General features: G+C 44.9%; 1 protein-coding gene across 1 annotated transcript in view; it reads right to left on the bottom strand.

Annotated features, from left to right (window-relative positions):
* LOC105053331 (cleavage and polyadenylation specificity factor subunit 3-II) overlaps nt 1-23,334 on the bottom strand; it is a 41,765-nt gene that overhangs the window by 2,996 nt on the left and 15,435 nt on the right. The window contains exons 9-12 of the mRNA XM_073244417.1: nt 21,955-22,024; nt 19,721-19,825; nt 18,422-18,563; nt 3,247-3,343 (exon numbers count right to left, since the gene is read on the bottom strand). Coding sequence (XP_073100518.1) covers nt 3,247-3,343; nt 18,422-18,563; nt 19,721-19,825; nt 21,955-22,024 — 414 coding nt within the window. The remainder of the gene's footprint in view (nt 1-3,246; nt 3,344-18,421; nt 18,564-19,720; nt 19,826-21,954; nt 22,025-23,334) is intronic.

A 23,334-nucleotide genomic window follows, 5' to 3' on the forward strand; every position in this document is an offset into this window, starting at 1 on the left:
CTAGCCAAAGAAATTATTTATTTATTCTTAAAATAAACCATAGAATATCTTGATGACTAGCGTAAAGCACTTCTGCAACCTTTTTCACAACTTATGTTACAACTATCTTAAAACTAGGGTGGCAATGGTTCAGGTCTGGCAAGATAAGATCGGGACAATCTCCAATATTAAGGCTAACTCAGCCGACCCCACCCAACCTGGCCTGCTAGCATGTCAGACTTGGCTAACCTAAATCCTTTAGTAGAATAGGAAGATGGACCTAAACTCAAACTAGATGAAAAAGATTAGATAATGGATAGAAGAGTGAAATTTTGGAAGGGAAACATCAGATATGGGGAAATAGAAGGTAGCAACAAGCTAAGATAGGTGATCAAGATGGAGTTAATCAAAGTAGGATGGGACAAGGAGAGATCACACCTGCATGGTATGCAGAACCACCCTCCATATTGTGCATACCGACATTGCACCAGCATGGTATCGGTACAGGATACAGTACCAAGACAGCGAAACTTGATTCTCACAGATTATTGTCAGAACAATACAACCCAAATCCAGCTCAACCACCAAGAGCTCAAATTTCTTTGACCAATACCCCACCTATAGACTTAGAGTATTGGGTTAGACAAAGTCCATGTTGGGTTATGGTGGGAGAGATGCTCACAAAGTCATTTCCACTAAAGACTTTAAACATAAATATTGATTACACCAGATATTTTAGGTTCCAACTGCCACCCTTATTGAAAACTAAAAACCAATCTCTAAATGGATACCCAAGATCTGTCATAAAATGCAAAATTTGTGATCCCATAAACCCTATATAGAAAGGCATCTAAAATGGAAGAAAGGTCCTAATGACCTTATGACTTATCCAACCAAATATATATTAAAGAATTTTCTTGTACCAGTCCTACCAAAAATAGGATCCTAGAACTAGCTCTAAAAATTATTCAAATATAAGTAGCGAAAATATAATAAAGGGTAAAGCAATCAACTTTTTTATTTGCTGTCATGCAGCCCTTAATAATGTGGGAAATTGAAGGTACGAAGTTAGTTTGCAAATTTCAAGGGCAACATAAAATTGAACAGGCACCAATGTATGGCTGAAATACTCTATTAGGCTGGATACTTATCCGCTAGTCACCAGTACTGCCAACAAGGCTTGCCAAAGTTGAAACAACACAAACTTCTCATATAAGCTGTTAAAAATAGTCTTGATTAACATCAACATGGCTTCTACTCATCTTCATCCTTTGCCTTGTTCATGAAGGCTTTTTAAATGCAATTTGAACAAAGTAGTTCAAATCCCTTCGACACAGATATGTTATTTATCATTCAACCTCTTCTATTGCGAGGTGTCATTCCAGACAATACATGATGGATTGTTTAAGTCCAAGGAAAGAATCATGCAATATACACCACAGATTAAGCATTATGTGTGCCATGTGAGATTTCGAGTTTGAACCAAAACAAATTCATTTCAGCCAAAACCAATCAATTTCGGCTGAGACTGAACTGAAAGTGACCTCCAATTTCGGCTTCGGTGTTTCAACCACTTTTGGCCAAAACTGGCTAATTTTTTTACCAATTTCAGTGGTTTCAATTAGTTTTGGGCAAAAGTGATTGAAACTAGCTCTAGCTGCTTGTTTTGAGTATTATATTGATGCTTACAGTCAAGCTAGAGTCATTTGCTTATTTGTTTTAATACATGGAAAATAAATATTATTTTTTTAATGACTTTTCTTTCTTTTCTCAAGTTAAAACAGGATATAGATAGTGAACTTAAGTATATAACCATTAATAGGCCAAGACTTTCACAGAGACCCTTATAAAAGCACATCAGGAGAACTTCCACGAACAACTAATAAGCTTCAAAAATTGACACATGTAAAGGATTTCCACACAACTCAGCAAAATGACTGAAGAGTTAAAAGAGGACATAGATAGTGAATTTAGGTATATAAACATTATAGTTAAGGAACATATATAACACAAAAAACTATAAAATTCTAACTAATAATTTTCCTGGCATATTTTATTTTTTATCTATCCTTAAAGTCTGTTTCAATTATGTCTTGGTTTTTTTGACTGAATTCTGAAACTCGGAGCAAAACTTCCGAAACCATTGAAACTGCACTAAAACTCCATGGACCCGACCAATATCAAAACCAAAATCGAGCTTTCAAACCTTGGTGTCATAATATGTATATCATGCCAACCTATGACAATGCTTGGCATGCACTTGCATGGAAACATACCAAGTACTAGAAGGCAATCAGTACTATGCCAGTGCCATGTGCTAGGCATTGGTATGATACATATCATGCCTACCTTGCTTAACTACATGTAAATCCATGATACATGCTAACCCTACTTAACTTGCACAATTGAGACATATATTATTGGAATTGAACTCTACTGACCATCATTTTTCTGATGACAGTCAAATATACTCATGATCCATAAGGAAATCCCTTCACATGAAAGAATGCAAAGCATGATGTGACTTCTCCATCTAATGCTATTAAAAAATATTAGGATGCTTTATAGAAAAGAAAAGAAAAAAAAATGATGAGTGATGATGTTATAACCAAGAATTGCTAGACAATGACTTGTTAATTGTCTAGAGAAAGAATATATGTTGGTTTCTTCTTCTTCACATGAGGGGTTCAAGATACATTTTCATTTGGAGGATTTAATATTTATATCATCACTCTGCTATAGTGAAGAGGTTCCTAGTTAACATTACATGATTTAAATATAGGCTTGTGTAATCCATATAGGAATTTCAGCGCACATTCCCACATGACCATATCATTTCATCTTAGCATTTTATGGTCCTTCTATTTCTACCAAGGATTTAAAAACCACAGGTTCAGTAGGGTACTACCATAACTGTATCATTCCGACAGGAATATGGGATTGGTATGGGCTCGAGATACTGGTTCCTTGAACTGATCTGTACCAACCATACTCATCCATACCAAACCTACCAATTGCGTACCAACAATAGGGACTCAGTATGAAGGTTGAGACTGACTGGTATGCAATTTTTTTGCTTTTTCTTTTTATTCTTGCTATACTGACCTTTTCGGTCCATCCAGACTGTACCGATGTTGTAAAATTCTAGTTCAAAACTGGTAGGCTCGTTGCTGGTTTTTTAACCCTTGATTTCAACAATTTATATTAATCAACTCTCATGAGGTGAAGAGTTAAAAGAGTTAAAACATCAGGGTTTTTAAAAAAAACCTGGCATCGAACGTCGATTTGCGTGTCTTTGTCTAGATCAATTCTGGTGGGTTTACCTGACATCAACTTATGCCCTATGGTCCCTGCAACACAATACCTGAAAGGAGAAAAGAGATTTACTAATTAATATAAGACAATTACAAGTGAAACTACATCTCCTGGAAAGGGTTATCAACCATTAAGAAGCATACAGAAAATGGAATGAGGGAAAAGGTAATTTAGAAGGCAAACTAGATCCAAGATGAATGGAATGTTAAAGTTTCCAATTAATTTATTTTTTAAACATAATAACACTCATTCAAGATGCACTAGAACTTCACGTATTAGTTCTTTGAGGTGAACTTGCTGTTGAGGCAAACCAAAGAGCATGCTTCCATTTATCTGCGATGCAGTTATATATGTATGTATATATCAGGTCATCAGGTGACTAATATAAATTTAAAACCTTTTTTTTTTAAACATTTACATGCAAAATTTTGAGTGGATTGAATAGGATGATAACGTTATCAGCCTTCTTTCTGCCTTATCATGTAGTTTTCGGTAAAATCATCTGCAATGGAGATGATTGTTCATATTCTAGTACCATTAAAGAAACTTGGCTCCTTAGCATATCAATGGTGCATATTAGATTGTTGATTTGTTAGTCAAGGACCTGCAACAGGTACAGTGTTTGATATATACTTGTAATATTATAAGAGAGAATTAGAAGTCATATCCAATACAGAAATTGAAAAAAAGATTGCCTATGTTAACATTAAGGTAATCAAGATGTATATGCAGATTAAATGACACCATGCTACGGTGATTGAGAAAATAAAAAATGATTCCTTTGAACCAACCTGCTCACCGAAATATGCATTCTTCATACAGTCTTGTAAGGGTATAAAATTGAATTGGCAACCAAAAATGCCAACCAAGAAAAAAGAAAGCTGCTGGAAAGATTTTAAATTGCTTCTATGATGGATCTAAGTGCTGATTAACATGGGAGGATACATACTGTCACAGGGCTGATTCTCGCCCAGAATTTTTGCAAGAATTCAAGCCTCGTGCGGCACTAGATCCACATCTAGTTCAGCCTCTCAGCACTCCCCTCCCATAAGGGACATGATATCAAGGCACATAAGGAAAATATCAAAAATTTTCTTTATTCCAATTTCCACTATACACTGGATAATAGAGACCCGCCTACAGTCTCTCCGAATATCCCACGCTTACCCACTCCTACCTCTACAAGCCAGCAAGCAGGGCATACATAGGCGGTGGACAACTTCCCCCAACCGCTGGGAACCAACTCAGAACCGTCCCCATCTGTTTGGAAGGCAACTGTTCCAAGAAGTTGGGAGTCAACTGCTGTCAACTCCCCTAAACTGCTGCTGGACAGCAACTGACCAAGGCAACCGAAGGGCCAACTCAGAATCCCGTCCAACTGCATGCCAAGGCCCAGGCTGCACGCGCCCAAGGCCAGGCTCGGGTGCCACCCTGTGCACCCTTGCGAACTCATGCGCGCACGCGTCCGGCTGTGCGCGCCCATGCGCGGGTTGATGCCATACGCTCTGCTGTGCTGTTGCCTCGCGCGTCCTGCTGCCGCACGCGCTCTGTACCGCATGCCTCCGGCACTGTGCGCATCCCTCTGCGCATCCTGTTGCCGCACGCGCCCTGTGCCGCACACCTCCGGCACTGTGCGCATGCCTCTGCCGCGCGCGCCCTGTGCCGCACGCCTCAGGCACTGTGCGCATCCTCCTGCCGAGTGCGCCCAGTACTTGCCGCGCACACCCTGCTGCACGGTGCGCTCTAACACGGCGCCAGTGTGCTGCCCATGCGCACCCCAGCGCGCGCCCGTCCATGGTGCCACGCGCTGCTGCATCTTGGCACCCATCTGTTGGTGCCAATGCTTTGGCCTGGCCATACGGACACCAGACCATACCTTTTCCTTGCAGAGCTCCGCCAAGCCTCTGCCCACTTGGGATTGGCACGGTAAAGGCATCAACCCGTGCCATCCCAGAAAGCCAGCTAATAGGACCGTGACAAACCTCCGCCACCCGAAGATCCCGACGTCCTCGGAGGGAGGTGTGACAAGTAAGTTTGGATCGCCTCTCCAAACTACCACAAAGAAGTCTCCTTCTCCCAACTAGCCTCGTTCTCTAGTTCCCCTTTCCATTGGACCAAATATTCGATCCTTCTATTTTTCTTGCTGTGTCCCAAGGTCCGGTGGTCAAGAACTCTCTCCACCTCCTTGTCAAATTGTTGCCTTATTGTTGGTGGGGCTCGTTGCACCTGAATCCTTGAAGGATCTGCATCTTCATGAAAGGGCCTTAGATAACTCACATGAAAGGTTGGATGTACCTTTAACCTTTCCGACAGATGCAATCGATAGGTGACATTTTCCACCTTCTTCACCACTTCAAAGGGCCCATCATACCTTGGAATAAGACCTCGATGTACCTTCTTACTGTTGATCTTTTTCCAGATTTGAGGAGTCAGTTTCAGCAGAACTTTATCCCCCACATTAAATTCCAAAGGCCTGCGCCCTTTGTCTACATATTTCTTCATCCTCCTCGCTGCCTTATGGAGACTGTCCTGTGCCTCTTCCAGCATTTCCTGCTGATTGCGGGCAAATCGATAGGCTGCCAGGCAGATTCCCCTAGATTTTTGCAAGACAACTTCTTGAGGGGTAAGAGGTTGGCGTCCAGTCGCCAAATCAAAAGGATTGAATCCTGTTGCAGAAGATCGATGAAGATTATAGGAAAATTGAGCAGTGTCTAACAGCTTCAACAAATTCCTTTGGCTGGCTGTCACATAGTGTCTCAGATACTCCTCCAGCAGTGCATTCACCCTCTCCGTCTGACCATCAGTTTGAGGATGATTTGCTGTGGAAAATTTGAGTTCCGAACCCATCAATTGGAAGAGATAGGTCCAAAACCTTCCCGTGAACCGAGCATCTCTATCACTGATGATATCTGAAGGCAACCCGAAATGTTTCACCATATTTCGGTAGAACAAGTCCGCAGCAGTCTCCGCTGGACATGCTTCCGGTACTGGGACAAAAACAGCATGCTTGGAGAAGCGGTCAACAACCACCATGATAGAAGTCATACCTTCCATCTTCGGAAAGCCACTGATGAAGTCCATGGATACCGAAACCCATGGCTTTTCTGCAATTGACAAAGGTTGTAGGAGACCCGCCTCCTTGCGCCTCTCCACTTTGTCTTGTTGGCACACCAAGCAAGACCGGACATAAGCCTCGATGTCCTCTTCCATCTTTGCCCATACAAACGTACGGGACAAGAGAGCCATCATGCGCTCCCTTCCCGGGTGTCCCGCCCATTGGGAATCATGGGACTCCCTCATGAGTTGTCTCCTCAGTCTTTCGCCATCAGGGACATATAGTCTATTGCTTTTGCCCACCAATAGACCGTCTTCAACCCAATATCTTCGGGTCACACCATCCCGAACCTGTTGAAGCAACTTTTGGTAGCCTTTATCCGACTGCGCCACCACCCGAATCTTGTCGGTGAAGTCTGCTTCCACAGAAGAAATGGCAGCAGCCATTTCCACAATGCCTTTCCTACTCAAGGCATCAACAACCTGGTTATGCCTCCCAGGTTTATGCACCCATTCCAAGTCATATTCAGCCAAGAATTCCTGCCACCGAGCCTGTCTAGGAGACAGCTTTTTCTGCGTCAAGAAAAATGTGTTAGCCACATTATCAGTTTTCACCACAAACCTGGTACCCAACAGGTAGACCCGCCATGTCCTTAAGCAATGCACCACAGCCAGCATCTCTTTCTCATGGGCAGAATATCGCTATTCTGCCTCCTTGAGTTTCCAGCTTTCAAAGGCAACCGGATGACCCTCTTGCACCAGCACACCTCCAACAGCTTTATCGGAGGCATCGGTATGCACTTCGAAAGGCTTCACAAAATCAGGCAACTTAAGCATCGGTTCCGACGAAACAGCCACCTTCAATTCCTCGAAGGCCTCTTGGCACCTTTCGGTCCAATCCCATTACTGATCCTTCCTCAACAGATCTGTCAATGGAGTAGCCTTCCTTGAATATCCGGACACAAATTTGCGATAATAATTTGCCAAACCAAGAAAACTTCTCAACTCGGCAACTTTGGTAGGTGCTGCCCAATCCAGAATGGCCTACACCTTCTTCCGATCCATTTTCACCGTGCCATTGCCCACCACATGTCCGAGGAAATTGATTTCTTTGCAGCAGAATTCACACTTTTCCTTCTTGACATATAGCTTGTGTTCCCTTAGCCGATGGAATACCAACTTTAGGTGCTTTTGATGTTCTTCCAAAGAACCACTATATATGACTATATCATCCAGATAAATAACCACAAACTGATCGATATAATCATAAAAGACATCATTCATGAAGTTGCAGAAAGTTGCAGGTGCATTTGTCAAACCAAACGGCATGACAAGGAACTCATAGGATCCATACCTCGTAACCATAGTGGTTTTGGGTTCATCCCCCTCAGCAATCCTCACTTGCCAATAACCTGATCGTAGATCCAACTTGGTGAAGTATGCAGCCTTGGATAACCGATCAAATAAATCTGATATCAGGGGCACCGGGTACTTGTTCTTAATGGTGACTTTATTCAGGCCTCTGTAGTCCACACAGAGCCTAAGAGAACCATCTTTCTTTTCCTGGAACAACACAGGGGCACCGAAAGGAGCTTTAGATGGTTGTACCTTTCCCGCATCCAGCAATTCACCCAACTGCTTCTTTAATTCAGCCAACTCCTTAGGCGACATTCTGTAGAGAGCTTTGGCAGAAGGTCTTGTGCCGGGCACAAGATCAATCTTGTGGTCCACAGCACGTCGAGGCGACAGCCCCTTTGGCAACTCTGAAGGCATTACATCATCGAATTCCTGCAGAAGTTCAGCCACCTCCTTTGGCACCGTTGCTGTCTCATCAGGACCCATATCAATGAGAGCAGCAAGGTAAGTTACTTGGCCCCGCTTCCATCCACGGGCCAATTGCATGGCAGAGACCATCTCCACCTTTGGTTCGCGAACACCAGCATCCGAAAGCATGCTGCACCCTGTAACAAAACAAGGTCTCCTCTCATCATGGATCATCAGTCCATTCAAGTGTGGCAATATCGCCACTTTGGCAGCGACAAAAAAGTCATTGCCAAAGATCAAGTTGTAGTCGTCCAGTGGAACCACCATCAAGTTGGTATCAGAGCAGGTTTGCTCTAGCGAGGGGATTTTGGCCATTTGAGAGCCAAAACATTAAGCGTGGGGGTGGCGCTCATGCGAACGGGTGGTAACATGGAAGCTATCCATGAAAGATTGTCCCGGTTGGAAGCAATGCTCGGTGTGCCTCAAACGGAAGCCGCTGAACCTTTGTGGTCGCAAGTGGAGCACTCGCTGGCCACATTGGTTCCGCTGCAAGAAGCCTTGGTAATGGCGCAGCAACAATTGGAGGAGATGCAATTTGATGTCAGACTCCTCAAGACGTTTGTCACGGTCCCATTAGCTGGCTTTCTGAGATGGCACGGGTTGATGCCTTTACCGTGGGAATCCCAAGTGGGCAGAGGCTTGGCGGAGCTCTGCAAAGAAAAGGTATAGTCTGGTGTCCGTATAGCCAGGCCAAAGCATTGGCACCAGCAGACGGGTGCCAAGATGCAGCAGCGCGCGGCACCACGGACGGGCGCGCGCTGGGGTGCGCATGGGCAGTGCACCGGCGCCATGTTAGAGCGCGCCGCGCAGCAGGGTGTGTGCGGCAAGTACTGGGCGCACGCGGCAGGAGGATGCGCACAGTGCCGGAGGCGTGCGGCACAGAGCGCACGCGGCAGCAGGACGCGCGAGGCAACGGCACAGCAGAGCGTGTGGCATCAACCCGCGCATGGGCGCGCACGGCCGGACGCGTGCGCGCATGAGTTCGCAAGGGTGCGCAGGGTGGCACCCGAGCCTGGACTTGGGCGCGTGCAGCCTGGGCCTTGGCATGCAGTTGGATGGGATTCTGAGTTGGCCCGACAGTTGCCTTCGGTTGCCTTGGTCAATTGCTGTCCTGTAGCAGTTTAAGGGAGTTGACAGCAGTTGACTCCCAACTCCTTGGAACAGTTGCCTTCCAAACAGATGGGGACGGTTCTGAGTTGGTTCACAGCGGTTGGGGGAAGTTGTCCACCGCCTATGTATGCCCTGCTTGTTGGCTTGTAGAGGCAGGAGTGGGTAAGCGTGGGATATTCGGAGAGACTGTGGGCGGGTCTCTAATATCCAGTGTATAGTGAAAATTGGAATAAAAGAAATCTTTGATATTTTCCTTATGTGCCTTGATATCATGTCCCTTATGGGAGGGGAGTGCTGAGAGGCTGAACTAGACGTAGGTCTAGTGCCGCACAAGGCTTGAATTCTTGCTAAAATTCTGGGCGAGAATCAGCCCTGTGACAATTGGTATCAGAGCAGGTTTGCTCTAGCGAGTGGATTTTGGCCATTTGAGAGCCAAAACATTGAGCGTGGGGGTGGCGCTCATGCGAACGGGTGGTAACATGGAAGCTATCTGTGAAAGATTGTCCCGGTTGGAAGCAATGCTCGGTGTGCCTCAAACGGAAGCCGCTGAACCTTAGGAGCACTCACTGGCCACATTGGTTCCACTGCAAGAAGCCTTGGCAATGGCGCAGCAACAATTGGAAGAGATGCAATTTGATGTCAGACTCCTCAAGACGGTGCTGCAAAACCCTTCGCAGGGAGATGCGCCCGTCAAGATGAAGGTCCCTGATCCAAAGCCTTTCAATGGCATGCAGAGTGCCAAAGATCTGGAGAATTTCTTGTGGGACATAGAGCAATACTTCAAGGCTGCGCATGCTCCTGAAGAGGAGAAAGTCTTTATCACCAGTATGTACTTGGTGGGGGATGCTAAACTCTGGTGGAGAACCAGAATGGAAGATGTTGCCAGGCCACAGATTGCTACTTGGGAGGTGTTGAAATAGGAATTGAAGGAGCAATTCCTCCCTTGCAATACAGCATGGGTTGCAAGGGACTCCCTAAAGAAGTTGAGACAGACCGGCTCGGTAAGGGAGTATGTGAAGGAATACAGCTCTCTTATGTTGGACATAAGGGATATGTCCGAGGCAGACAGATTATTCAACTTCCTGTCTGGTCTCCAACCTTGGGCGCAATTGGAGTTGCGACGGCAAGGCATCAAGGACTTGCCCGCCGCATTGGCTGCCGCTGATGCCTTGGTGGATTTGTGAATCAGTAAGCCCAGCAATGGGTTTGCCACAAACAAACCTAAGTTTGTTGAGAAGAATCACAGGAAGAGGCCAAAGGATGTTGGTGAGAAGCGGACCAAGGATATTGATAAAGGGAAGGCTAAGATGGAGGGTTCCCACCAAAGGAGGGATCATGCCAATCCTCATCCTGGTTGCTTCATCTGCACTGGTCCTCATCTTGCTCGCAATTGTCCCAACAAGAGCAAGATAAGTGCCATTATTGCCAAAGATGCCTGTGATGAGTCTGATTCAGAGGCTACACACCAAGTTGCACCATTGCAATTACTTGGTGCAATTCAGATGGAGAAAGCCAAAGAACGCCCCAAACTGACGTTCGTGCGGATGGAAGTCAATGGACATCAGCTTTCAGCCATGGTGGACAGTGGTGCCACTCACAGTTTTGTGACTGAAAGGATAGTACCTACTCTAGGCTTGAGTGTGACGAAACACTCGAGCCGTATCAAGGCAGTCAATTCCCAAGCCCAGGCCGTGAGGAGCATGGCCTTTGACGTCCAAGTGACCATTGGCGGATGGGATGGTCGCATGAACCTGATGGGGGTTCCACTGGATGACTACAACTTGATCCTTGGCAATGACTTTTTTGTCGCTGCCAAAGTGGCGATATTGCCACACTTGAATGGACTGATGATCCATGATGAGAGAAGACCTTGTTTTGTTACAGGGTGCAGCATGCTTTCGTATGCTGGTGTTCGCGAACCAAAGGTGGAGATGGTCTCTGCCATGCAATTGGCCCGTGGATGGAAGCGGGGCCAAGTAACTTACCTTGCTGCTCTCATTGATGTGGGCCCTGATGAGACAGCACGATGCCAAAGGAGGTGGCTGAACTTCTGCGGAAATTCGATGATGTAATGCCTTCAGAGTTACCAAAGGCACTGCCGCCTCGACGTGCTGTGGATCACAAGATTGATCTTGTGCCCGGCACAAGACCTCCTGCCAAAGCTCCCTACAGAATGTCGCCTAAGGAGTTGGCTGAATTAAAGAAGCAGTTGGGTGAACTGCTGGATGCGGGAAAGGTACAACCATCTAAAGCTCCTTGCGGTGCCCCTGTGTTGTTCTAGGAAAAGAAAGATGGTTCTCTTAGGCTCTGTGTGGACTATAGAGGCCTGAATAAAGTCACCATTAAGAACAAGTACCCGGTGCCCCTAATATCAGATTTATTTGATCGGTTATCCAAGGCTGCATACTTCACCAAGTTGGATCTACGATCAGATTATTGGCAAATGAGGATTGCTGAGGGGGATGAACCCAAAACCACTATGGTTACGAGGTATGGATCCTATGAGTTCCTTGTCATGCCGTTTGGTTTGACAAATGCACCTGCAACTTTCTGCAACTTAATGAATGATGTCTTTTATGATTATATCGATCAGTTTGTGGTTATTTATCTGGATGATATAGTCATATATAGTGGTTCTTTGGAAGAACATCAAAAGCACCTAAAGTTGGTATTCCATCGGCTAAGGGAACACAAGCTATATGTCAAGAAGGAAAAGTGTGAATTCTGCTGTAAAGAAATCAATTTTCTCGGACATGTGGTGGGCAATGGCACGATGAAAATGGATCGAAAGAAGATGCAGGCCATTCTGGATTGGGCAGCACCTACCAAAGTTGCCGAGTTGAGAAGTTTTCTTGGTTTGGCAAACTATTATCGCAAATTTGTGGCCGGATATTCAAGGAAGGCTACCCCATTGACAGATCTGTTGAGGAAGGATCAGCCATGGGATTGGACCGAAAGGTGCCAAGAGGCCTTCGAGGAATTGAAGGTGGTTGTTTCGTCGGAATCGGTGCTTAAGTTGCCTGATTTTGTGAAGCCTTTCGATGTGCATACCGATGCCTCCGATAAAGCTGTTGGAGGTGTGCTGGTGTAAGAGGGACATCCGGTTGCATTTGAAAGCTGGAAACTCAAGGAGGCAGAATAGCGATATTCTGTCCATGAGAAAGAGATGCTGGCTGTGGTGCATTGCTTGAGGACATGATGGGTCTACCTGTTGGGTACCAGATTTGTGGTGAAAACTGATAATGTGGCTAACACATTTTTCTTGACGCAGAAAAAGCTGTCTCCTAGACAGGCTCGGTGGCAGGAATTCTTGGCTGAATATGACTTGGAATGGGAGCATAAACCTGAGAGACATAACCAGGTTGCTGATGCCTTGAGTAGGAAAGGCATTGTGGAAATGGCTGCTGCCATTTCTTCTGTGGAAGCAGACTTCACCGACAAGATTCGGGTGGTGGCGCAGTTGGATAAAGGCTACCAAAAGTTGCTTCAACAGGTTCAGGATGGTGTGACCCGAAGATATTGGGTTGAAGACGGTCTATTGGTGGGCAAAAGCAATAGACTATATGTCCCTGATGGTGGGAGACTGAGGAGACAACTAATGAGGGAGTCCCATAATTCCCAATGGGCGGGACACCCAGAAAGGGAGCGCATGATGGCTCTCTTGTCCCGTACATTTGTATGGGCAAAGATGGAAGAGGACATCGAGGCTTATGTCCGGTCTTGCTTGGTGTGCCAACAAGACAAAGTGGAGAGGCGCAAGGAGGCGGGTCTCCTACAACCTTTGCCAATTGCAGAAAAGCCATGGGTTTCGGTATCCATGGACTTCATCAGTGGCTTTCCGAAGATGGAAGGTATGACTTCTATCATGGTGGTTGTTGACCGCTTCTCCAAGTATGCTATTTTTGTCCCAGTACCGGAAGCATGTCCAGCGGAGACTGCTGCGGACTTGTTCTACCGAAATGTGGTGAAACATTTCGGGTTGCCTTCAGATATCATCAGTGATAGAGATGCTCGGTTCACGGGAAGGTTTTGAACCTATCTCTTCCAATTGATGGGTTCGGAACTCAAATTCTCCACAGCAAATCATCCTCAAACTGATGGTCAGACGGAGAGGGTGAATGCACTGCTGGAGGAGTATCTGAGACACTATGTGACAGCCAGCCAAACGAATTGGTTGAAGCTGTTAGACACTGCTCAATTTTGCTATAATCTTCATCGATCTTCTGCAACAGGATTCAATCCTTTTGAGTTGGCGACTGGATGTCACAGGACTGATTCCGCCCAGAATTTTTGCAAGAATTCAAGCCTTGTGCGGCACTAGACCCACGTCTAGTTCAGCCTCTCAGCACTCCCCTCCCATAAGGGACATAATACAAAGGCACATAAGGAAAATATCACAGATTTTCTTTATTCGAATTCCCACTATACACTGGATAATAGAGACCCGCCAACAGTCTCTCCGAATATCCCACGCTTACCCACTCCTGCCTCTACAAGCCAGCAAGCAGGACATACATAGGCGGTAGACAACTTTCCCCAACCGCTGGGAACCAACTCAGAACCGTCCCCATCTGTTTGGAAGGCAACTGTTCCAAGGAGTTGGGAGACAACTGCTGTCAACTCCCCTAAACTGCTGCTGGACAGCAACTGACCAAGGCAACCGAAGGCAACTATCGGGCCAACTCAAAATCCCGTCCAACTGCATGCCAAGGCCCAGGCTGCACGTGCTCAAGGCCAGGCTCGGGTGCCACCCTGTGCACCCTTGCGAACTCATGCGTGCACGCGTCCGGCTGTGCGCGCCCATGCACGGGCTGATGCCACACGCTCTGCTGTGCCGTTGCCTTGCGCGTCCTGCTGCCGCACGCGCTCTATGCCGCACGCCTCCGGCACTGTGCGCATCCTGTTGCCGCGCGCGCCCTGTGCCGTACGCCTCCGGCACTGTGCGCATCCCTCTACGCGTCCTGTTGCCGCACCCGCCCTATGCCGCACGCCTCCGGCACTGTGCGCATCCCTCTGCGCATCCTCCTGCCGCGTGCGTCCAGTACTTGCCGCGCACACCCTGCTGCGCGGCGCGCTCTAACATGACGCCAGTGTGCTGCCCATGCGCACCCCAGCGCGCGCCCGTCCATGGTGCCGCGCGCTGCTGCATCTTGGCACCCGTCTGCTGGTGCCAATGCTTTGGCCTGGCCATACGGACACCAGACCATACATTTTCCTTGCAGAGCTCCGCCAAGCCTCTGCCCACTTGGGATTGGCATGGTAAAGGCATCAATCCGTACCATCCCAGAAAGCCAGCTAAAGGGACCGTGACAAACCTCCGCCACCCGAAGATCCCGACGTCCTCGGAGGGAGGTGTGACAAGTTTGGATCGCCTCTCCAAACTGCCACAAAGAAGTCTCCTTTTCCCAACTAGCCTCGTTCTCTGGTTCCCCTTTCCATTGGACCAAATATTCGATCCTTCTATTTTTCTTGCTGTGTCCCAAAGTCCGGTGGTCAAGAACTCTCTCCACCTCCTTGTCAAATTGTTACTTTATTGTTGGTGGGGCTCGTTGCACCTGAATCCTTGAAGGATCTGCATCTTCATGAAAGGACCTTAGATAACTCACATGAAAGGTTGGATGTACCTTTAACCTTTCCGGCAGATGCAATCGATAGGTGACATGTCCCACCTTCTTCACCACTTCAAAGGGCCCATCATACCTTGGAATAAGATCTCGATGTACCTTCTTACTGTTGATCTTTTTCCAGATTTGAGGAGTCAGTTTCAGCAGAACTTTATCCCCCACATTAAATTCCAAAGGCCTGCGCCCTTTGTCTGCATATTTCTTCATCCTCCTCGCTGCCTTATGGAGACTGTCCTATGCCTCTTCCAGCATTTCCTACTGATTGCGGGCAAATCGATAGGCTGCCGGGCAGATTCCCTCAGATTTTTGCAAGGCAACTTCTTAAGGGGTAAGAGGTTGGCATGTAAAGGGGATTTTGGCCATTTGAGAGTCAAAACATTGAGCAAGATGAGGACCAGTGCAGATGAAGCAACCAGGATGAGGATTGGCATGATCCCTCCTTTGGTGGGAACCCTCCACCTTAGCCTTCCCTTTGTCAATATCCTTGATCCGCTTCTCACCAACATCGTTTGGCCTCTTCCTGTGATTCTTCTCAGCAAACTTAGGTTTGTTTGTGGCAAACCCATTGCTGGGCTTACTGATTCGCAAATCCACCAAGGCATCAGCGGCAGCCAATGCGGCGGGCAAGTCCTTGATGCCTTGCCGTCGCAACTCCAATTGCGCCCAAGGTTGGAGACCAGACAGGAAGTTGAATAACCTGTCTGCCTCGGACATATCCCTTATGTCCAACATAAGAGAGCTGTACTCCTTCACATACTCCCTTACCGAGCCGGTCTGTCTCAACTTTTTTAGGGAGTCCCTTGCAACCCATGATGTATTGCAAGGGAGGAATTGCTCCTTCAATTCCTGTTTCAACACCTCCCAAGTAGCAATCTGTGGCCTGGCAACATCTTCCATTCTGATTCTCCACCAAAGTTTGGCATCCCCCACCAAGTACATACTGGTGATAGAGACTTTCTCCTCTTCAAGAGCATGCGCAGCCTTGAAGTATTGCTCCATGTCCCACAAGAAATTCTCCAGATCTTTGGCACTCCGCATGCCATTGAAAGGCTTTGGATCAGGGACCTTCATCTTGACGGGCGCATCTCCCCGCGAAGGGTTTTGCAGCACCGTCTTGAGGAGTCTAACATCAAATTGCATCTCCTCCAATTGTTGCTGCGCCATTGCCAAGGCTTCTTGCAGCGGAACCAATGTGGCCAGCGAGTGCTCCACTTGCGACCACAAAGGTTCAGCGGCTTTCGTTTGAGGCACACCGAGCATTGCTTCCAACCGGGATAATCTTTCACGGATAGCTTCCATGTTACCACCCGTTCGCATGAGCGCCACCCCCACGCTCAATGTTTTGGCTCTCAAATGGCCAAAATCCCCTCTCTAGAGCAAACATGCTCTGATACCAACTGTCACAGGACTGATTCTCGTCCAGAATTTTTGCAAGAATTCAAGCCTTGTGCGGCACTAGACCCACGTCTAGTTTAGCCTCTCAGCACTCCCCTCCCATAAGAGACATGATATCAAGGCACATAAGGGAAATATCAAAGATTTCCTTTATTCCAATTTCCACTATACACTGGATAATAGAGACCCGCCCACAGTCTCTCCGAATATCTCACGCTTACCCACTCCTGCCTCTACAAGCCAGCAAGCAGGGCATACATAGGCGGTGGACAATTTCCCCCAACCGCTGGGAACCAACTCAGAACCGTCCCCATCTGTTTGGAAGGCAACTGTTCCAAGGAGTTGGGAGTCAACTGCTGTCAACTCCCCTAAACTGCTGCTGGACAGCAACTGACCAAGGCAACCGAAGGCAACTGTCGGGCCAACTCAAAATCCCGTCCAACTGCATGCCAAGGCCCAGGCTGCACGCGCCCAAGGCCAGGCTCGAGTGCCACCCTATGCACCCTTGCGAACTCATGCGCGCACGCATCCGACCGTGCGCGCCCATGCGCGGGCTGATGCCACACGCTCTACTGTGCCGTTGCCTTGCGCGTCCTGCTGCCGCGCGTGCTCTGTGCCGCACGCCTCCGGCACTGTGCGCATCCTGTTGCCGTGCGCGCCCTGTGCCGCACGCCTCCGGCACTGTGCGCATCCTGTTGCCGCGCGCACCCTGTGCCGCACGCCTCCGGCACTGTGCGCATCCTGTTGCCGCGCGCGCCCTGTGCCGCACGCCTCTGGCACTGTGCGCATCCCTCTGCGCATCCTCCTGCTGCGTGCGCCCAGTACTTGCCGCGCACACCCTGCTGCGCGGCGCGCTCTAACATGGCGCCAGTGCGCTGCCCATGCGCACCCCAGCGCGCGCCCATCCATGGTGCCGCGCGCTGCTGCATCTTGGCACCCGTCTGCTGGTGCCAATGCTTTGGCCTGGCCATACGGACACCAGACCATACATTTTCCTTGCAGAGCTCCGCCAAGCCTCTGCCCACTTGGGATTGGCACGGTAAAGGCATCAACCCGTGCCATCCCAAAAAGCCAGCTAATGGGACCGTGACACATACCATGGAAGTGCATTACAAGAAAGCATATACTGCATGTCCCTAATTTACTTGCTAGTCTCCAAGTGCACGCCAAGCACTAGCATGGAAAAGCACACAATATGTATCATCCCATTACCATGCTGGCACACCATATTTCAACCAATGGCTTCTATACTCCCAGTCTCTGGAAAGTTGAGACCCACCCAATGACCAGCACACCTAGATCTAGACCTCCTGATATGAGAGATGTGCCTACATCTTTACTGAACATCATGCACGGAGCTGTTGCTTTGCTCCAAACTGAGGAAACATTGTTCAGTCAGTGTAAAAACTCAACAGAAGAATTCTAATAAAACTGAGAGAATGCCTGCTGAGTCACTTGACTAATAATTCCCATTTTATTTCACTAAACTTCCTAGCCATTTTATAATGGCCATGAGAGAACAAGAATATAGATAATCATACAACAGAACAGAAGTAAGGATGTTAGAAGAAATGGATGAGCATTATCATACAACATTGATGTATGAAGAGTCACTTGAAGACATCAAGCTACCTAGCTGCTCCCAGTAACTCTTTATTAAGCAACATAACAGAAGGATGTGAGATGAAATGGATGAGCATTATCATACAACATTGATGTATAAGAGAAGAGTCACTTGAAAACATTAAGCTACCTAGCCACTCCCAGTAACTCTTTATCAAGCAACAAAAAATTACTGCTAAATTTTGTCACTTGTTCTTGATGGACCTTAAGCAAGTAAATACATGCCATATAACCATAGCCATTTGCACCTAAATAGGATCAGCTTTATGGACTCTCATCACCAGGCATTCTTATTTAAGGCCACTAATAACTCTGTTTCTCAAACAAGGCTACTTCTAACTCCTCATTTACCAACCAGAACAAAACCAAGTGTAGACTATGTTTTACACATTCAACATCACTAAATTATACATCTAACAAGCTTTACGCAACAAATATCACAGCTTTATCAAACTGAAAAAACTTAAAGTACTACATGAAAAATGACAAGAGAGTACCCAGGAAGTGTAACAAGATTCTTTTCAGACGGAGCCCATTGCTTGAACACCTCAAGCGAAAATCCTCCACTAATCATCCCAGGTGTTGCAAAAAGAACACATGGCCCAGAAGCATTTATAAGAGAGCGGTCAAAGGGGCATACTGTAGCATTGCAAACCGTAAGCAAAACTTAAGGTTAAGATAGAATATACAAACAAGTCAGGAAAAAAAAAAATGGAGCTGAGTTTTTTTTTTTTTTTCTATTTGATCGGCAAAGAAGATACAAGCACTTATATACAATAAATTGCATGAAATATCAGATCCTACGTAACATGACAAAACAAAAGCAACTTATCTTACTCTTGGTTTTGATAAAATAACAGTTCATAACAACTTATCTTACAGTAAATTGCATCTATGATATTTAGTTGTTTCATCATCTAAATTCTAGGTGACAAATTCAAGCAATATATATTGCACACAAAACTTAAGCGTCAGAAGGCTATGAAAGATCCTTGAAACTTGGTTCAGCAGGAAGCAGATTATTCATAGAATTAGTTTGGATGGTAAGATTACTGCCAAGAATCAGTGAGAATCAGGTGACTCTGATTGGCTTTTCTAACTATAGTTATAAATCAAAATGCACCGGTCACCAACCAGCTCTAGGTTGAGACTTAATAGATGCAGCTGCTCTTTAGTTATGGTTATTGATATCATGTTGCTGAAGTCATGACATTGAATGTGCTGTACAACAAGGTATGCTACAATATAGAATATTATCAATGTCATTTCTCATAAAATGTGTCTCAAATAGATCATGATCATGATTGTGAATGGCTTGGCAAAAAAAAGGAAAAAGAAAGGTGTTAATAAGAAAGTATTCTCATTCTTTCCTTAAGTTAAAGCAACTTAGCCTAAAAACAATTACATGTTTCCTGTTTCCGAATGAAATATTTATGTTGATCAAGGTTCACAGACTCGATACCGAAACCCGTCCTGATTGCCGGCTGGTACGGTACAGTATGGTATGGTACTATACCATACCGTATCGGACCGTACTGACAATAAAAAATTCAAAAAATCTCACCCAACGGCTAAAAAAAAAAAGAAAGAAAACCAAGCCGAACCGGACCGAACCGGTACCGTACCAAACCGATCGGTTCGGTCCGGTTCATGCCATTTTTCGAAAACCAGCCTGAACCGAACTGGTTTCCCGCCGGTACGGTACGGTACAGGGTGTACCAATCGGTTTGGGCCGGTACGAAATACCATGATGTTGATACAAATATCATACAGAAATAGTTCAGTCAAAAATGTACCATGTTTGAAGTCGAATGTATTGCGTATTGCATAAGTGTCTTTGATCTTTTGGCTGGTCCATCCAATAAACATTTTATAATACATATTGGCTTGAATTGTCAAACCTAAACAGCACCGTTAGAAAAGTAGTCAAGATCACAAATGCAATACATATTGAAATTATACATCACTATGGATGCAAAACTGCAAAATATACATCACATGCCACCACAAAACAAATTAAAAGTAGTTGACATATGGAAGGTTTAACAAATATGGATGGAGTTTTTTTTGGTTTGCCTTTTTCATGGCATAAATAGATAATAAATATCTATTACACACAAACCAAAGCATAATAGCTCTAGAAGATGGATGGAATGGAAAGGCACTTCAATTTTCTTAAAGAATTCAATTTTCACAGATTAGCGAGATTAAATCAAAATAAATTGTACCTAAACAGGACACTTAGAGGAAATAATAAGACTCCATGTTCATCAAAGGACCAAACATGATTCGAAAGATAGGGAAGCTCTAATATGCAGAACTATAGAGTCTAGAATTATTCTGATCCACGATATTAACAAAGATGTGAAATTAAAGTTAGATTTTTATAAAGAAGAAAGAAGTCTAGATTTCATTAATTCATTTTGGTATCCTGTGGATGGCCATTCGCAGCAATATGTAAGCCATAATACTATATTATCTTAACTCCTAAGAAACCTATTATGCTTTTATTTCAGCATAGCGCTAGAAGGTAATTGATATCTTGGCCAAAATGAGCCAGTAGTTGCATCCGGTACATCACACACACATCGTTAACAGTTCCGCACATCCGCAAATATATATATCATTAACAGTTCTGCACATCCGAAAATCATATAGAATGGTCTCAACTTACATTCTTGAAAAACTATTGCCCAAATCAAATTTGACAATTGGAAAAATTAAAAACTCCACTTTAAACCCAATGACTCATCTAACTCGAGTCTACTAAGTAAATCAATACCGCCTTAAAATATTAAAGTGTAATTTTGGTGCACCGTAAGATAGTAATGAACCAAGCGACAACTTAATATCTGTATAAAGAGGATGGTTAGGACTTAGGAGCAAATACAGTTAAGTGGAACAAATTGATCATCAAATGGTATGTTTTTATCAATGTCATAGTTGCTAAAGACAACCTCTTGCAAGTGAACATGGACATGGGAGGAAGCTTCTAGTAAAAGAAGTTGAAGACAAAAGGAAAATGATGCATGTGGTCAAAAATGGCACAGAAAGTTCATCAATAAGAGGCAAACATCTAGCAGAAGGCTAAATGGTTATGATAATTAATGCATTCCCTCTTACCGTTAGCAAGCAACAGCAGATTCAGGTAGAGGAGCGGGAAAGTGGAGCTCTCAAAAAGGTTTAACTAGAGTATGGAAGCACCTAGAGAGAGGTAATAGAATGAGATTTCAAAGAGATTCCAAAGCAGATTTGACCCCAAAATTGAAGATTATCGCTACTAAGCTTTGACTTTCAATTACTCAGCTAGAAATATGAAATATTTCTCCATTCAAGAACATTGAATTTTTTAGTTTTTACTCAGCTAGAAATTTTTTACTTCCATATTTAGAATCCAAGATTTCTGGAGTATTACGTCTTAAATTTTGTTGGAGATCTAGATCATCCATCCTTTTTTTATATCTAAATATTTACATCATAAATTCTAGACCAATTTCAGAGTATTACATGCCTCTGCCTGTAACTTTTCAAATAGAGACATTATGGTTCGGGATGGTACAGGTTATGATAATGAAGTTATGTCATGATGCTTGAAAATCCACTATCAAACAGCATAATCCACAGTGATCTAACACTCAAATTGATTAGGAGGAATTCTGAAGTGTCGGGACTATAGATTGTATCCTACATAAGAAGTGATTCCATGAGGTGATTTTTCAGGAGAAGGAATTTTAGATCTCAAGCATATGAGAACTACAACGCAAAGATCTCCCATGAGGTGTTTCTCTCTCTTAGGGTTGGGCTGCCTCCAAATCGAGGGGTTGGACATTAAATAGATCGTATATGGAAACATGTCAAAGAGATCATGTTACAACATCACTTTCCTACCTAACTTCTAAGCCGGTAATGCACGCAACATAACTAAAGCAAACTATCCACAAATGAAATGTAATATCCACAACCTGGGTAGTCGATTCAAAATTTATGAGCTAAATAAAAAGAAAAAGAGACAAATACAACTAGAACATACCAGCTGAGAAGTAGATAGGAATCTTTAAATTCATGCGCTCCCAATAATCGTCCAACAATATACAAAGTTCCTAATGGACATTCAGTGGATGTCAAAATAGCATATTAAAAGTATAGTTGAATTAATAACAATGAATCTCAAGTTTGGAAAAAGAACTATCGAATCAGATTGTAGAAATCATTTTAGAATAAAATCTAAGCTTATGCAATAGACATTGTTCTGGTCCAACAAAACTGACATGTGTTCAAAGTGAAAAACTAGCAGCAGCATAGAGGTCCATAATGTGTCTTAATATTCTTTGTCAGGTATTTCACCAATGTTGGAGGCCAACTACCTAGCAAGTCGATGTGTTTAGTGCCCCAACATAGCATCAAGGTGCTCATTGTTATGATCCAGCGGCCTACACTGATGTCCATTTCATTGTTCCGGATTATGCCAATATTCCAATGAAATTCAGATATCACTTAATTTCTGAAGTGTCACTGGGGTCCAACAGTACAAGTGTCAAGAATATATAGAAGCAACTCACTTGTTTTCTTCACGATCTCCTTCAGCCATTATTGATCTCCAAATATGTTGCCAATGGAACCCATATCATTTCTGGTCTTTTACGTGCTAGAACCAGCTCCAACCTCCTTTTCTGGAAGAGATCTTTTTCAAAAAATTTAATTCAGAACTGTTTTTCATCCACCTGCACATTGTGCTGGATTCTGGTTTATTCTTTTAAACATTTTTTTTTTTGGACCTCCTTTCATGCTCCATATTACTCTATCTTTATTCGTATCAACCAAAACCTACTTTTTTTCTTTAGGATGAGAATGACTTGAACATGCTCAGATTACCTTTTCTTTCACTCTTTTGGTTTATTGTTACCTCCATTCCATCTGAAAACTTATCATAAATTATTTTCATCTTTGAGAGTTTCTAGCCTCTTATGTCCTTGCTCCCTTTGGCTTCAACGTAACCTTCATTTACTAATTTTATCCGTGCATGCCCCTTTTGACCTGTGAATAACGTATCTTGCCTTTCTTCCTAACATAGTTTTAAGTGCCAACCATGTCAATATGTGCCAATTGGCCCTACAGTGCTGGGCCAATATAGAAACCAAGCAAGTTGGCAGGGTATCTATTTAAATATACTTTTTAAAAAAAAACCAACGAGTGAATAGGGACGGTAGCCCCTATTCCGCGGCTGCAGCTCTGTCCGCATATTTTCTGTCGTCCGATGGCCGTGGTGGCAATCCTGGTCCAGCATCCTCCTACAGCTCCTCTGCTGTCTGCTCCTCTCTCCAGTATGATCACTCTCCCTCTCTCTCTCTTTATCGCTTATTTAAAAGTCCTATCGGGTGACACCAAGCCATGGAGGCTTCTGCGGCCCTCC

Source organism: Elaeis guineensis, chromosome 10 (assembly GCF_000442705.2).
Source record: "Elaeis guineensis isolate ETL-2024a chromosome 10, EG11, whole genome shotgun sequence".
Lineage (NCBI taxonomy): Eukaryota > Viridiplantae > Streptophyta > Magnoliopsida > Arecales > Arecaceae > Elaeis > Elaeis guineensis.